The sequence below is a fragment of the Equus caballus genome, chromosome 7 (genome assembly GCF_041296265.1).
Source record: "Equus caballus isolate H_3958 breed thoroughbred chromosome 7, TB-T2T, whole genome shotgun sequence".
Classification (NCBI taxonomy): Eukaryota; Metazoa; Chordata; class Mammalia; order Perissodactyla; family Equidae; genus Equus; species Equus caballus.
The window spans coordinates 56,543,311-56,558,281 of NC_091690.1; the positions used below are offsets into that span (position 1 = coordinate 56,543,311).

At 42.6% G+C, this 14,971-nt stretch overlaps 1 protein-coding gene across 4 annotated transcripts in view; it reads right to left on the reverse strand.

The window, feature by feature from the left end:
• The window catches only part of FAT3 (FAT atypical cadherin 3), a 617,178-nt gene that overhangs the window by 21,311 nt on the left and 580,896 nt on the right, over positions 1-14,971 (reverse strand). For all 4 annotated transcript variants that reach the window (XM_023645581.2, XM_023645579.2, XM_070273207.1 and 1 more), the window contains 3 exons: positions 14,544-14,678; positions 12,529-12,686; positions 5,599-6,067 (listed from right to left, as the gene is read on the reverse strand). In XM_023645581.2, coding sequence (XP_023501349.1) covers positions 5,599-6,067; positions 12,529-12,686; positions 14,544-14,678 — 762 coding nt within the window. The remainder of the gene's footprint in view (positions 1-5,598; positions 6,068-12,528; positions 12,687-14,543; positions 14,679-14,971) is intronic.

The window sequence follows — 14,971 nt, forward strand, 5'->3', positions numbered from 1 at the left end:
ACTATGGATTCTGAAATCAGCTTCATTTCTGTGTTGCTCACAAACCAAACAACTGAACAGCATGGGACATTTTTCACTCTGACTTTTAGGCTGAAGGTTGGGAAATACTGAAACCTCTTGTCTGTGCGAATCTCAATTAGTACAAGAAAACCGGTGGACTCATTATCACGTGAGATGCTAGTCCTAAGAGGGGTGAGCTCAGCTGCAGATCACACCCACCACCATCTCAACTTGTAGTCACTCTGACTTTTCTCTTGCACCAAAGCAAGGGACATGCAATACCTTCAGATCTTGTAAAATACAAACCTTTGAAGGTGACACCTGTAACTTTCTGTAGGAAAGCTGGCTCACATTTCTTTTATTGCATATTGGGCCAAGTCTCTAATATTTTCTTCAAGGATCTGGAAACATTTAATGTGTTAACAACATTAGGCATGCAGTAAATTCTCACCTTCTAGCATGTTCTTTTGTGTCTGCACATAACCTGACTGCTTTAGGCTTTTGAGTTTTTCTATTAATATCTATATTATATTATTAATGCTGTTACCATGAGGTTTTAACAAGGTACCAAAAAAAGAAAAAGTTTAATGCAGTATTTAGAGAAAAGTCATCTAGGGAAAAAAATTTCCTTTTTCCCCATAAGCTGCAAAGCTCAGTCAAATTGCTTCCATAGTATATTCACTGGGAGCCTGGCTACTCCCTTCTCTGTCCTCTCATGCTCAGTGGGTCAGTGGGCTAAGCACATGCTGGGAACCCTGTTCAATTCCTTTAAGCCAGCTGTGAGGGGAGAGAGGCCACACAGGGAGAATCCATTGGTCACAGACACAGCAATGGGACCCCAGAAATTAACATAGAGCTTGAGACAAATCAGGCACTTAATTAAAGTTTGACAGACTGAATTTATCTAGACTCTTACAAGTTAGGGACACAAAATACTCAGCAAAATGTCACCCAAAGTAGCATGGGTGGCTTTCTCGCTAAAAACACTTCTATGCTCAACTATTTGCCACGTCAAAGAACTGGTTGTTTCATGCAACTTGCTTAGAGGGAGTAGGTAGACATTATTACCTTTATCTTTGAAGGGGAGCTCAGGGTGACCCCAAACTCCTGACCATTTGGCAAAAAAATTTCAATCTTTATACTAAAACAATTATAAAAAATGCAGGCTGTGCAATTGACATTCAGTTCCTGGATGTCCTATGTCTGTTTACCTCACTGGAACTCACTGACCCACGTTCCTGTAAGTACAGTTTATTGGGATTTCCAAATGTCAGTGGTTCTCAAACTCAGATGTGCATAGAATCACCTTGGGGACTGTTAAAAACAGAGATGCCTGCATTCCACTCTTGTATGTTCTGAGATTCTGATTTGGGTCTTTTTTTTTTTACCCCCTGAATTTTTCAGTGGGAAATTTTCTTGGTAATAAGTTCAGGAATTTACAAATTCAGTGACCTAGCTGAAGTTTCCTCTGATATGGACAGAAAGGATAGAGGCAAGTAAATAAATTTTCCTTTTCCCTCAATCAAAAGACTTTTCTCTAACAAGGTCTCATTTTAATAACGTCCCCAGGTGATGTGATGCTTCTTGGAGTTTGAGAACCAGTATATACAATGTGAGAAAACAAAAAAGAACTAGAAGTTTCCTCAGGTTTTAGGGAAGTTAAGAGATAGAGAGAAATCAGTAGATCATCTAGGGATCTTGTCAAGATACAGACTCTGATTCAGTGAGTTTGGGGTGCGATCTGAGATGCTGCATTTCCAGGGATGCTGATGCTGCTGGTCCCTGGACCATACTTTGAGTAACAAGGGTTAAGAGCATAGGCTGGGGGGTTCCACAAACATGGATCAAATCCAGGCTTCTCCACTTTATTAGCTATGTGATGCTGGGCTAGTTACTTAACCTCTCTGGCCTGTTTCTTTTATTTGTAAAATGCAGGGTGGGAGGAGAGAAGAATAGTACTGATCCTAGAGTATTGTTGTGAGAATTAAGTATCATGCTGCGTAAGTACAGGCAAAGTAAACACATCACCAAGCACGCAGTGAAAGTCCAACAAACAGTAGCTCTTACATTTAAATATTTACTAACTTTTCACTTTAGGAGTTAGGCTTCCTGTCTCATGCAAAGCTGTCTGCATGATATTTCTGGCCTGGGGACTGCCTGGCTTGCTGCATTGCTTCGCCAAATTATAGCTTAGCCTTAGCTAGGTTTTCCAGTAATGGTCTTGAGTGGAGCAGGATAAGGCATGGGACTGAGGACTCCTTATTCAGATTGTGGGTACTCACTGGGCAGCTCCCTACCCACTGGGTCTGGAAATGCAGGGGTCAGAATGGGACCAGGCCATTTCTTCTCCACAGTGGTTGCTATTTCCAGTTCATGTTTATGAAATATATATAATTTTAAGGCTTTACCAAGAGAGAGCCTTCCCTCTGTGGTTGATTTACAGAATCATGTTTACACTCTTATTACAAGTCAGCGTTCTGGGCCCTGACTCCCTGGGGTTCCCATGGCTTGCTCCTGGGACAGCCAGACTTATAACACTGGTCAAACCTGCTGACTGTGTCATTCCATGCTAGCAGACGTGGCTTCCTTGCCCTTCATGCCAAGAGTTTGAGTGGTTTGGAGGTGGTTGGAGCAGACTGCTGCTTCTCTGAAAGAAAGTGCTTCCTGCTGTGGGCTACCTGCTTTAAAAACTCTTTATGCTCTGGAACTACGCGCTAGGATAGCCACAGTTTGAGAGTGGAGTCTGTCACCAGGAAAGCCAATGACCAACGGTGCTGCATTCTTCAATGGTCAAGGGGATGATTATGCTAAGATATGTGTCCTGGAATTTTAGAGCATCATATAGCACAGGGTTCCAATAACAGTAAGACGTTCAAACAATTAACTTTTGTTATGAATATACTCACGTGCATGGAGTCACAGTGTAAGCACCTCATTCTACTTTCTCTAGCCCAAATTTCCTTTTTGAATACTGCAGGCATCCTAGCCTTTGATCTGGGGAAGCAAGACTTTCTCCCTGTCATTAGACATCCCTGATAGCCAGGGGGAATTCTTCAAGGCATTAATATTCTTTCGTTAATGACTCAGTCTTACTGTTCTTTAAAAACCATCACTCACAACTAAGATTATTTTTCCTTTATTTTAAACAACCTTATCATTAGCTATATAGTTTCATAGATACAAATTAAAGGCCAAATTGTCGGTTCTTTCTTTTCTTGCTTTTTTATCCCTGCTATTTGGCACCATTTTGCGAATTTGCAGATATGATACAGGGACCTAACAAAAATTCTTCTGATATGAACAGATAATGGGGCAAGAAAATAGAGTCTCTCTCCTCTTTTCTTAGAAGCCAAGCCTTTATTCTGATAGCCAGGAAGCAGGTAGGTACCTCCTCACCCATCGAGGAGGAATCTTCTGCCTTTTACTCCCCAGGGAAGCAAGAGAAGCCCTCTTCTTGGATTTCCTGCTGAGTGGTAAGGAATTTGCTAGCCCTGGGCTCAGCACTGCTATGCATGAGAGTCCCAGATTTCCCCATCTGGACCATGCCCTGGGGGCTGCTAAGGATCAACAGGCCCCCTCAACTAAGAGAGGGAGTAGGCTTGAAAGAGGGGAGTTGTGTAGATGGAGGTGAGGAAAGACACTTCATTCATTTTAGGAAAACATAAACCCCCAGGTACAAAGCAGAGACGAACTGATAAGAGGGTCTATCACTTTAGAAGAAAGAGTAGCTGTTGTAGAATGCCAATTCCCAGGCCAGTCATAGAGGGACGTAGGGAGCAAGGGGACAAGGAGGAGTACAAGACAGCATGCTCTGTAGGCAAGGTTGGGCCCCTAGGGAGGGGAAAGCAAGTTCCTTAGGCCATGTAAAAAGTATATGGCAAGTGGGTCCCAGTGCTGAAATCTGGTTAAACCAAATGAGATTAAAAAATAGAGGAAAATTGCTGTTTCTGATTTGGGTCATAGTCATTTAATTAATATTCTTGTACTAGATATGAAGCTCAAGTATTTCATGGCAATTTTTTAAAAAAAATTAAAATGCACACTGAAGAGCAAGATTCCAGTCTTTTTCCTTAATACAGTGATTATTATTATTATTTTAAAGATAACCCATTGTGGGAGGCCATGGCTTTGCCAGCAAAAACAACGTCCTGCCATCTTTAAAAGTACGTTACAATTTGTGGCTGTGTACCCAGCATTTGACATGGAGTGGTGTTCTATTTCAACCCAATTTAATTATATGCTCCTTTTATATATCGTAGGTGGCTCATACTAGCAGAATTGTTTTGCCTGGTGAAAAACTAGCCATGACTTGTCATAATGGGCTGGTTTATAGAACCACTGAAGTATAGTTACTGCCCATCATTCGGGAATTATGGCACCATAACAACCCTTTATTTACATATACTGCTGAGACAGTAAAAACAGCAAATAGATTTCTTAAATCGAGAAGGCAGAAATTTCCCCCCAGGGCACTTGGCCCTCATTGTGGCAGTAACATATGCAAGTCTAAATAACTTTGGTGTCTGTATTTCGGCAGTGCATCATTTCATGGACAGTTTATAACATTCTAATAATAAAATGGACTCTAAATTTGGAGTTGGGTTTCATGACCATTAGATGGTAACACACACAGCAGAATTTCGAAGTGATTTGTGAGGAAGGTTTAAATTTGCTAATCACACTACCACTGAGAGACTGCAAAGGGCCTGAAGTAGAATCAGCGGTGGGGCTGTTGGGAGGGGGCAAAGCCTTCAACCAGGAGAGTGCCTGACCCAGTTTACGTTAACACAGACACTGCATCTGGGCAAAGTCAGGAACTCTTTCATCTTCACACTCCCAGGACTTAAATAATCTTGGCTTTTCTCTCAAACAATAGAAACCCTCTATAAATCCTTTTGGTTTGTACCCTGTTCTTTCTTTTTCGTGAGTATCTTCGGGGTAAAAAATTTGGGAGGGTAAAGCATCATGCCCTCATTGACTTCACCTGTCCTGAGATTTCATGTGAACTGCCCTCTCCTTATTCTTGACTTTCAAGTCCTTTAGAGAGGGTCGCTAAACTTATTTTTAATACACACATTACAAAAGCATACTCCAAAGCATCTCTGCTATATTTCTACTCTTGGGGTGGTGGGTTCACCCACACGCCCCCTTTAGCTTCCAGTAGAGTGACACGTCTCCATGTGAAAGGACTGTGTGTGCACATCATAGTTCAGAGTGCTACCGATCCTTCTGCAGTGACATGCAGGTGGCTCAAGAGAGCAAACACTTAAAAGGGGGTCCTATTCCTCCATGAGGCTGAGGCTTGGAAGGGTGTGGGGTGTGCAGGGGAAGGGGCAGCCGTGATAGCCTCTCTGAGCTCCTGTGGTCACCGCACGGCGCCCGTGGGATGCCGCAAGCGGATTGACTAAACTGGAGACTCCTGTCATTGTCACGATATACGATTTTCGTGAAGGGGATTAAGAAGGTCAGCCATTATCTTGGGTGAGTACTCCCCCGTGGGAGAGCACTTGGGTTGGTTACCCTTGTGAGAAAGAGGCGCCCTGCTGGTCTAGCCCCCCCTCCCGTCCGCCCCCTGCCCCGTGGCGCAGGCGCACTCACCCCCGGAGGGCAGGCCGGCGCAGCTGCCCCCGTGCTGACACGGGCTGCGCTGGCAGGCATCGGGGTAGAGCACGCAGCCCAGCTTCAGCTCGGTCAGGCCCACCACCTCCGCGAAGCTGCTGCGCTTGTTCTGCAGCGGGAGCTCGTTGTTGTTCAGCACCACAGAGTCCAGGCAGCCCTGGAAGCCGCTCAACACCTGCGTGACCCGCGTGTCGGTCAAGCTGCGGATGTTATCCGCCTGCACCAGGGCCCCGAAGTAGATGGTGCTCTCGGTGCTCAGCGTCTGGAAGTAGAGGGGCGCCCTGCGCCGCTCCACGTAGCTGTCGTCCAAGGACAGGCTGGTGAAATTGCGGTTGAGCTCCAGGAAGACCGAGTGCCAGCTCCCGTCGTTGACAGCGCGGCCCGAGATGCCCAAGATGCCGGGGCCACTGCCACAGTCCAACTGGAACCACAGCTTACCGTCCACAATCTGTGCGGGGAACCAACACCAGAGCGTTTTTTAATGAGTCTGGCAATAGATTCCTGTACACCTCTTCCCAACCAGCCCGAGGGCTTCAAAAGAAGGCTCTAGGATGGACATTGATTTTGATCCAGTCATAAATCTGCTGTGGTTTGATGTTTAACAACCTCTCCTCCTCCCCATTATATGCCATGCAAATGCATGGCTGATGTTTCACAAATCTTATAATTAGTAAGATGAGCACAGCTTCAGAAATCCACAATTATATTTAAGAATGTTCCTATTCTTTGGGTCTTCACCCTTTAAAAATTCACAGCAGTATCTCCTTTACGGGTCTGTTTAGGGGTCTCTGTACCCTTCTTACTTATTACCACCATAAGAATGATTTCTGTGAACTCATTACTATTTATTTACAAAATTTATTGAACATCTACTATGTGCCAAGCAGTGGGCTAGCTGCTAGGGAGACACTTGAGCAAAAAGAATTATTATGTCTACCCTCATGGGGCTTATGTTTTAGTGAGAGAGATGGCCATAAGTCAAATAAGCACACAAATACATATATGCTCCCCAAGTGAATGTGTGTGAGTGTGTGGTAGGGGAGAGAAAGAGGCCAGGTAGAAATAAAAAATTTCTGAGTTCTCAGCTTCATATATATTTAAGATTTTAAAACCCATATAAACACTAGCATATTCTTAAAATAGTTCTTTAGGACTGCCTCTCATCATTTAGGTTAAGATTATCTCACAAAGTGCCCAGGGCTTGGCCATTTGCTTAGAATGTATGTATATTTAATGACATCTGGGCTTCCAGAAGGATCTTCTGGTTAATTGTTCAAACTTCTGGATACTCCCAGCCCCTGCAATGGAGGTCAACTACAATGGAGACCTGCCTGCTTCTTTGATTGCACTGGTGCAGTGAGGGCATCCAAGTTCTCCCCAGGAGGCTAACCCCAGGGGGACATTAAACTCAGGAAGAAAGTGTGTGTTCCTGAAGCATAGTGGCTGGCTGAGAGCTACTGGGTGGAGACTAGTCCCCTGTGGAGACCCAGGTTCAATTGTTGCCGAGGAGACAGGGTGGCCTTTGAATCTGTGTTGTCCACCCTCATCTGCATTTCTCGGAAATGCAAGGTGGCTTGAGGATCCAGGGAATGAGGGCCAAACCCCTGTCTAGCCAACAAATTAATACTGGGCCATGAAAGGATTCATAGCCAGAAACTGTGAAACAAAAGCTACTGTTGTGGCCTTTGTCTATGACCCAGCAAAAGGATCTTCTGGAGGCCAGCATCTGAGTCCTGCAAGGGAAGCTGGCTTTCCTTTAGGATCTGCTGACATTAGTGGTCTAGGCCAAAACCCGGATAGAGAACACCAACTCGAGGGAGGGAAGTGGAAGGGAAGGGAAGACAGCCCTCCCAGGTCACTAATTGCTAAGGAGATATAAATATCAAAAGAATTCATAGAAATAGGCTGACCCAGTCTTTCCAAAATGTCTCTGACTGATGATAGACCTGTTTGGGATTATCACAGCGTCACTCATCTCACAAATGGAGTATTTCTCTGTCTATGCTTCAGTATGTTCCACAGACAATTAATCCTTGGGACTCTCATTTCTGCCTCTGTGGTTCCATGGATTCTCTGGCAGCCTCTCTTCCTGCATACAAAGTTTATGCCACATAAATGTGTGGAAGGCTGGGGGCTCTGTGAACCAGGCAGAGCCTTGGGAATTTAGGAGTGAGGAATCCAATTCAGGCTTTGTCATATACCACCCCAGGTCACCTGGAGAGAATGGGTTGGCTTCTCTGGGTTTGGGACCCCTCATCTGGAGAGCAGAGACAACTGCTGTGGCTTATTTTATAAGGAGACTGCGTCTACTGCAGAATGGTTAGCCACACCGTACAGAGTTAGAGCCTTCCTACTCTGCTCTGTAATGCAAATGTATGAATGTAAGAAGACTGGAGACAAATATTTATTTTCTTTTCAGAGAGCTTTCATGTATAATCTATGGTGTTGCCTTTGTCGTTTTTTTGGTTGAACAAAATGGACTGAGTGGATATTGTAAATCATACCAGAATACTTGCTCCCGTGACAATTCTTGGATAATATCCATATTTTTATTTCAGTGTAAGTAATAAAATGATCAAATGTGACTTTGGGGACTGCCTTCTTCTGGCACAGTCCATCTGCTGTTATGTTCCATGGCTACAAAGTGGTGTCCCTAGTCTATCAAGGAAAATCTGGTGGTAAGGGTGCAATTCATCTAAGTTTTTGTAAAAGGATGTATTCAATTAATATATTACTTGGCCCATTCCCCTCTCCAACCCCACCTCCTACCTCTTGGGATAATAACCAAGTTACAAACTCACCCAGGAGAATTGATGTAGCTCTAATGTATTCACATACATTAAAGTTCTGAAACTAAGGAACATAGAGTCATCCCACACTAACACTGAGCCTGTTGAAGTTCCTTTTTTCTTTCTGAAGGAAAAAAGAATAACAGCAACAACACTGCTGAATGAATGGAAAACCAGATCTACGTGATTCTCAGCCTTTTGAAGACAAAAATCATTTGCATCTTCAAAATTCAACAAGTTTGGAATTATAGGCCTTGTTTAGATGATAATGATGCCAAAAGTTACTTTGCAAAAAGTGAATCTTTTGCTATTTCACAAGTATATTACTCTAGGGAGAGAAAAGAACCCTTTCATATCTGAGTCCTCTCATACTGGAAAATTATGCTCTGATCTTTCTGAGTTTTTCTCTGTCTTCAGAGTAGTGTTTACCAAGTTTTAAAGGGTCTCTCTTTTAAGAAGACAAAGGTTTCTCAAATCAGAGGGCAAGCTATTTTAATAGAGATTGAGATTTCTATTTAACAGAAACTGTAGAGGAAAGCCCATAGCAAGGACACTGAAATGATGTGCTGGCGGGGCGGGGGGGCAATGGCAAGTAGGCAAAGCCTATTTTCATGGTTGCCATTCATTGCTTTCTGGCACATAGGAAGTGCTCAAAAAATACACTTTGAATGAATAAATGAATGAATGAATGATCATCCCGGCATTGTGAATCTCTTTTTTTTGATAAATACCTCTAGTACACCCAACCTGCTTGCCTTGTCAGAGGCCCAGATCCACTTTGGGCTAGTCACTGGATCTCTCTGAGCCTCAGTTTCCTCACAGGCAAAAAAGGAGGCACTCATATCTATGCACAGGACAGTGAGAATAAAAAATATATGTATGTGAAAATACTTTGTTAATTTTTAGGTATTTTATTATTATCATAACATGTTAACGCAGTTCTCAGTGATACTCTTTACAGAGTCTTGAAACTCTGGAATCGTAGGGGAGCTTCTTTGTTACTCTTCTGATCTATGTTAGAAAGATCTGGTCCTTCCAAGTGGGCTGTTTCAAAAACCAAATGAGTTTTTCCTGACCACGTTCCCTTTAGCCCTGGGGTCTTAAGCTAGCCATGTCTGAGAATCATCAAAATGAAGCAATGTGTCATCTAGAACTTCCCCAAAAGAAGAAATTTGTGATGTTTCTAGATTAACAACCAAGGACTTCTTGTGCTTTTGCTTTAATATTGGACATGAAAGATGGGCGTAGGGAAAAAGTTACTTGTGTCTGGCAAATGTCTCCTGGTGATCTGACATTTTTTTTATAGGTTTGAGGAGAGCCATAGAACCTATACCATCATTTTCATTCTTGCTTTGGCTGCCAGGAAACTCAGAGTTATGGTTTGTGTTCAACTGAAGTAGCAACCCTTGGTCTAGATTTTTCAACCATGATATTCTGCCCTTATCCACTTCATTGTTGGCTCTTAACCTTTTGTTTTCATCTTAATGGTGCTTATATTTTATTGCATTTGGGTGTTTATGGTAAGTCCAGAATCTCCTCTGGAAGTAAACAGGGTATCAATGGTAAACAGAAGAACGAGCATCTTTATTGCTACTGAGAGACAGCAGTGCTATTTGTCCATGAGAATTTTTACTTCTTGAGGTCTCCGTGCAATTCTTAACTGTCTTCAAGGTGCGCCCCTCACCCCATTGATTGTCTTAAGTACTTTTTAGAGAATGTGCTCTAACTGGGAAAATATAAACAACCAAGAGGTGCAATTTAAACAAAGCATTTCAGTGTAGTTGTCATTGAACTAAAGTACAAGGCACACACTGTACCTAAAGCCAATAAAATTAAATCTTGCATGAGGCTGAAAATGTTAAGCAAACAGATTCAAATCCCCTAAGTGGACATTCCTGGCGACTGTAGAGGAGAATACATATGTGCAATAGTTCACTACAGCTGTGTCCTGCTATGGGCAAACCCAACATAGGAAAAGCAAACTTAGAGAACAGACAGATTGGGGGTGATTATTCACATCACAAAGGAATTAATGGAAAGGTTCCTTCAAATAGCAACCATCCCTAGTTTATTAGAATTCCATTTACAGAGATTCAATTTACACAACTTTCAGAAACATGCTTGTTTCATGAAATACAATACACCTTAGGAGCTAGAGCTGCCTGAAAGGTTTAACTATTCTTCTTTCTCATCTCCAGGGATCTGCACATTTTAGACACTTGCCAGTGAAGTGTCAAATGACAAGCTCCATTTTAGGATCAAGCCATTCAGGTCCTATATTTTTGTTCTCTCTCAAACTTAACACTATGTAAGAGATTTGCTAGTAGAAAGTATTTGACTCATAAGGATGTTCTGCAACCACCAGCCCTGTTAAAGCTTGAAGGAGGAAAGAGGAAGGTTAGCAACATCCAAGCAGAGTCCCCAGGAGCTGGTACCTCTAAATGGGCAGAGCACTTTCCCAAGCAATTATACAAACCCCCACCTCTTAGGGCTATTTAGAAAGTGGCCTACTGACCCAAGGCAGGTTGCTTTAGGGGGTAGGAGGGAATAAAGACAGGACTTAGGTTTTGAATTATTCTTCTTTCACTATGAATATCTGGTTTTAATTCATTACTTTCTAAAATTACATATTCACAGTACTTCTCTTGTTTTCTTTTCAAAACATTGCTTTCATTTCCACAGCTGAAATTATCTCTGAGTTGAATGAGTAAGGATAGTGTGAGATTCCCCATAAGTAGCCAACTTTTAAACTCCAACTTCATACTTCCTCACTCTGGCCACCAAGAAATACCTGGCGATACCAGAAGTGGGGAAGTAAAAGTCTGTGTGATAGGAGAAGCCACTGACATTTAATGTCCTACATACTTTTCTTCCTCCAGGATTAAAGCCTGGGCCACCTAATCAACTTGGATGTGACCTATCAAATAATCTAAGGACAGAAGCTAGAAAGGCCCACCATGATCCCAGTTGAGCCTAGTGATAGAACACTAGGAAGGAACAAAACTGCCAGCCATTTCCATTTGGATGCACATTTCCTACTGGACAGACTCCATATGTCTCTAAACGCACTTACAATGGGCTGGTATAGCAACCTGGTGAGAATAGCATCATATTTAACATGTCTCCCTCATTCTTCTCCCTTCTCTTTCCCACAATGGTCTATAGATGCTAGAACATGCTATTGATCAAATGAGTTGGAGTGGCAAGACTGAGAGCTATGGAAAGAATGGAGATTAAGAGCATGGAGTGAGAAAGACTGGAGTGCAGGTTCAAGCCCTTATTAGCTTATTAATAATATTAATATTATAATTAATTATATCAATAATTAATAATTATATTAATAATCATATAATTATAATATTATAATTAATATTATAATAGCTGCCACTTATTAGCTGTACAACCTTGGGTAAATAAGTTAACCTCTCTGAATCTCTATCCTCTCCTTGAGCAAATGGGGTTGATCATATAGAACAAATTTATTATATTAACTTTATAACAAAAATCAAATGATGCATGTAAAGCTTGCAGTATTACTGTTGTTGTTTTCATGAAGGCACTGGAAGCTCTGAGCTGAATACAAATGCCAGACTTTCTCTAAAGGAAATCTGGCTGCCTTTGGAGGGTTTCTGAGGCTGGGAATGATTTAAAGAATTGGGCTACTTGGGTCATGACAGGACATATGGAATCTTCTATACCCCACACCTCCAACTTCCTCCCTGAGTAAGAACAGAAGTTACCTTCAGAGGTCAATGGGGATAGACCATGTGCTAGAAGAGGATACAGCCAATCTTTCTAAAGGACCACCCCTGCCGTGGCACTGATTAGGCGATACATTCTAATGAACTGTTGAGTGATTACCGCTCAAAGGAGGCAAGCCCTTGAACCCACTCTAGAGAGAGATGCCCCAATCTGTGCAGAGGCAATCTTGAAGCTGAATGTACAAAAGGAAATAGGGTGTTGGCACACTTCCCAGCTCTGCCGCTGCTCCCCTCTGCCCTAAAGTCGGCTTCTGGTCTTGTGAACTTAAAAGACAAAATGATTTCAGCAGTCCCCAATCCAAGAGCCAAAATACTAACATGAGAACTGACTGCAGGAAAAGATAATGCATTTTAATTACCTTCAGAATGATGCAGGGATTTGCTCTGGTGTACATTATAATCCCGTTGCTTTGCAGGGTTCGCAGACGCAGAGCTAGCTTAAAGTCCTCTTCTTTGCTATTTTCAGAAAGCCGGTATTTGATGTAACTGTTTCCGGCAAAGCTGAGAGAGGTGTGCCCTGAAAAGACCATCATGAGAAGACATATACACTTTTAACATGCAGAAATGAGCAGGAACACATGAAATCACCCCCAAACCACCAAGCAAGTCGATTAAAGCCCATGGGAAGTTAAGGAAGGCATTGAGGAGAAACCATTTTGATTCAAAACTGGTCTCCATTTCAGGTCACATTCGAATTTCAAACAAAAAAAATATTTACTAGGCAGATGCCCAGAACTCTTAGTTGTCTTATGCCAAGAGCAATTTGTTAAATTCTATAACTCGAATTTTCTTAGTGTCACTAACTTCCCATTTCCTACTTTCTAAAATTAGTACTATTAAAAGATATCCTTTCTTGCCCACCTGTCACTTAGGCACTCAAGAACTTTCAATTCCATGAAACAAAGGAAAGACAAAACCATTTCAAAGAATATCCATATTCTCCAACTATTCTAACACCAAATAGTCAACCTAGGTCATTAGCACTAAGGTGGAGAGAAGGTAACTGATATAAAGGAAGCTCATGTCATGTGCAGTCACAGTTCTACCTTCTGACAATTAATTTCAAGGCTCCCCTTCCCAGAACCTTTAATCTTACCCACATCACCCAATTCTGAGTTCATCCTCTTTTTACTGCCTCCAACTTTATGTTTTAACGAGCAAAGTAATGGCTGAAAAGCTGTCTCGCTGGGGTGAAAGGTGCAAAGTGTGGAAATACACCAAATGGTTGATAATCACAGACAATCAAGAGTTTTACAAACAGAAAGAAGAAGGGAGATGGGCAGAAAGTGACATCTGAAGTTAGGAGACTTGGCTTTACTGTCACCCTACATACCCACCTGCTGTGTGCACGGCGTGTGTGTTGGGGTGGGGACGGTGTAAGTATCTTTTAACTCTAAGCCTTAGATGAGTTCAAAGGCAAATATGCTGGTGAACCCTTCACTTCAGGGGCACCTCTGTTCTTAAAAACAACTATGAAAGAGTTTTGGCTTCCATTTTTAAGAACAGTGCTTCTCTTTGTAAAGGCTGAATTTCTAGAACCCAATGCTTAGCAAGTACCTTGTACATACTAGGAATAATTCTTATTCCCACTACAATTATTCTTATAATCATCACTCAATAAATATTTCTTGGATCAAAATTGGTACCAGTGTGTCTGTATTTTAAATATACTCTTTGACAAAAAGAGGATCTATTGGTACCAAAAATGAATAATACTTTTTTTAGAGGAAAGAAGTGGAAGAGAATATGTGAATCAAATGGAGTCCTAAAATTGAGTGGAGATCAGAAACAGATGGTGATTTGGATTTGAAAAACATAAATACTGAGTTTTTTTCTTTTCTTTCTTTAAGACACAGAAGTGAGCACCTCTCCTTTTGGGGACATGCAGCCAGTTACCCATGTCCAGGGCAGAGTCTGCTTATTTGGTGCTCTGTGCTGGCTTGCCCTAAAGTAGATCAATAGGATTGGCTCAGCTCTACCTTCTGTTGGTCTCCGTTCTGTGGCTGTGGATCTGTCCAGCCCTCTAAACAGCAGAGGCCATCCTGTAGATCCTGTGACTCCTTTGCCTAGCTAACAACCTTCACTTTTCCATAACTTCACACCCTTAACATCCATGCAACATGACTGAAAACACATGTTGTGGTCTCCCCATTATATATGGAGTCCACAGTCATTACATTTTTCCTAGCACAGACTGTAGCTGTGACAAATTCCAAGTATTTGACGGCGGATGTTAGCTATGGTCCATTCTAAAGGAAAATGTTGCATGTGGACAGAAATGTCTTCTGGAAGGGCTTGGGCAGTGTAGTTTACTCAAGGGCAATTGCTTCAGGAAAACAACATTAGACCCTTGTCATTCCACCCCACTGTGCACCTGAGCACTCTCCGAGCTTCCCTGGTGGACACTGGCAGAGGAATGGTCTCCTGCTGGCTTCGTAGCCGACACACTGCATGTCCCCTGGACACGGCTTCTCCACACAAGGATCGTTGGACCCCGGGCACAGTCCACCTGTGACAAAGGGGGAACACGCATGATCAGTACAAAGTGAATTACCCTCCACTCCAGGTAGCACAGGATTGGTTCAAGACCTGGGCTCTGCAGGCTCTGAGCTGAGAAACAAAGAGGTCACCCAGAAGCAGGAGCACCTGAATGGGCTTCACCTGGTGTGGGTGCCCATCAAATGTCCCTGCATCTGCCAAAAGTTCGCTCCCAGACTGAAGTCGGTTAAGTGCAAAGTGTCAACGGAGCTCCTCCTTTCAGGCTAATATATGCTCAGGTTGCGACTGGACCAACTTCAGGTG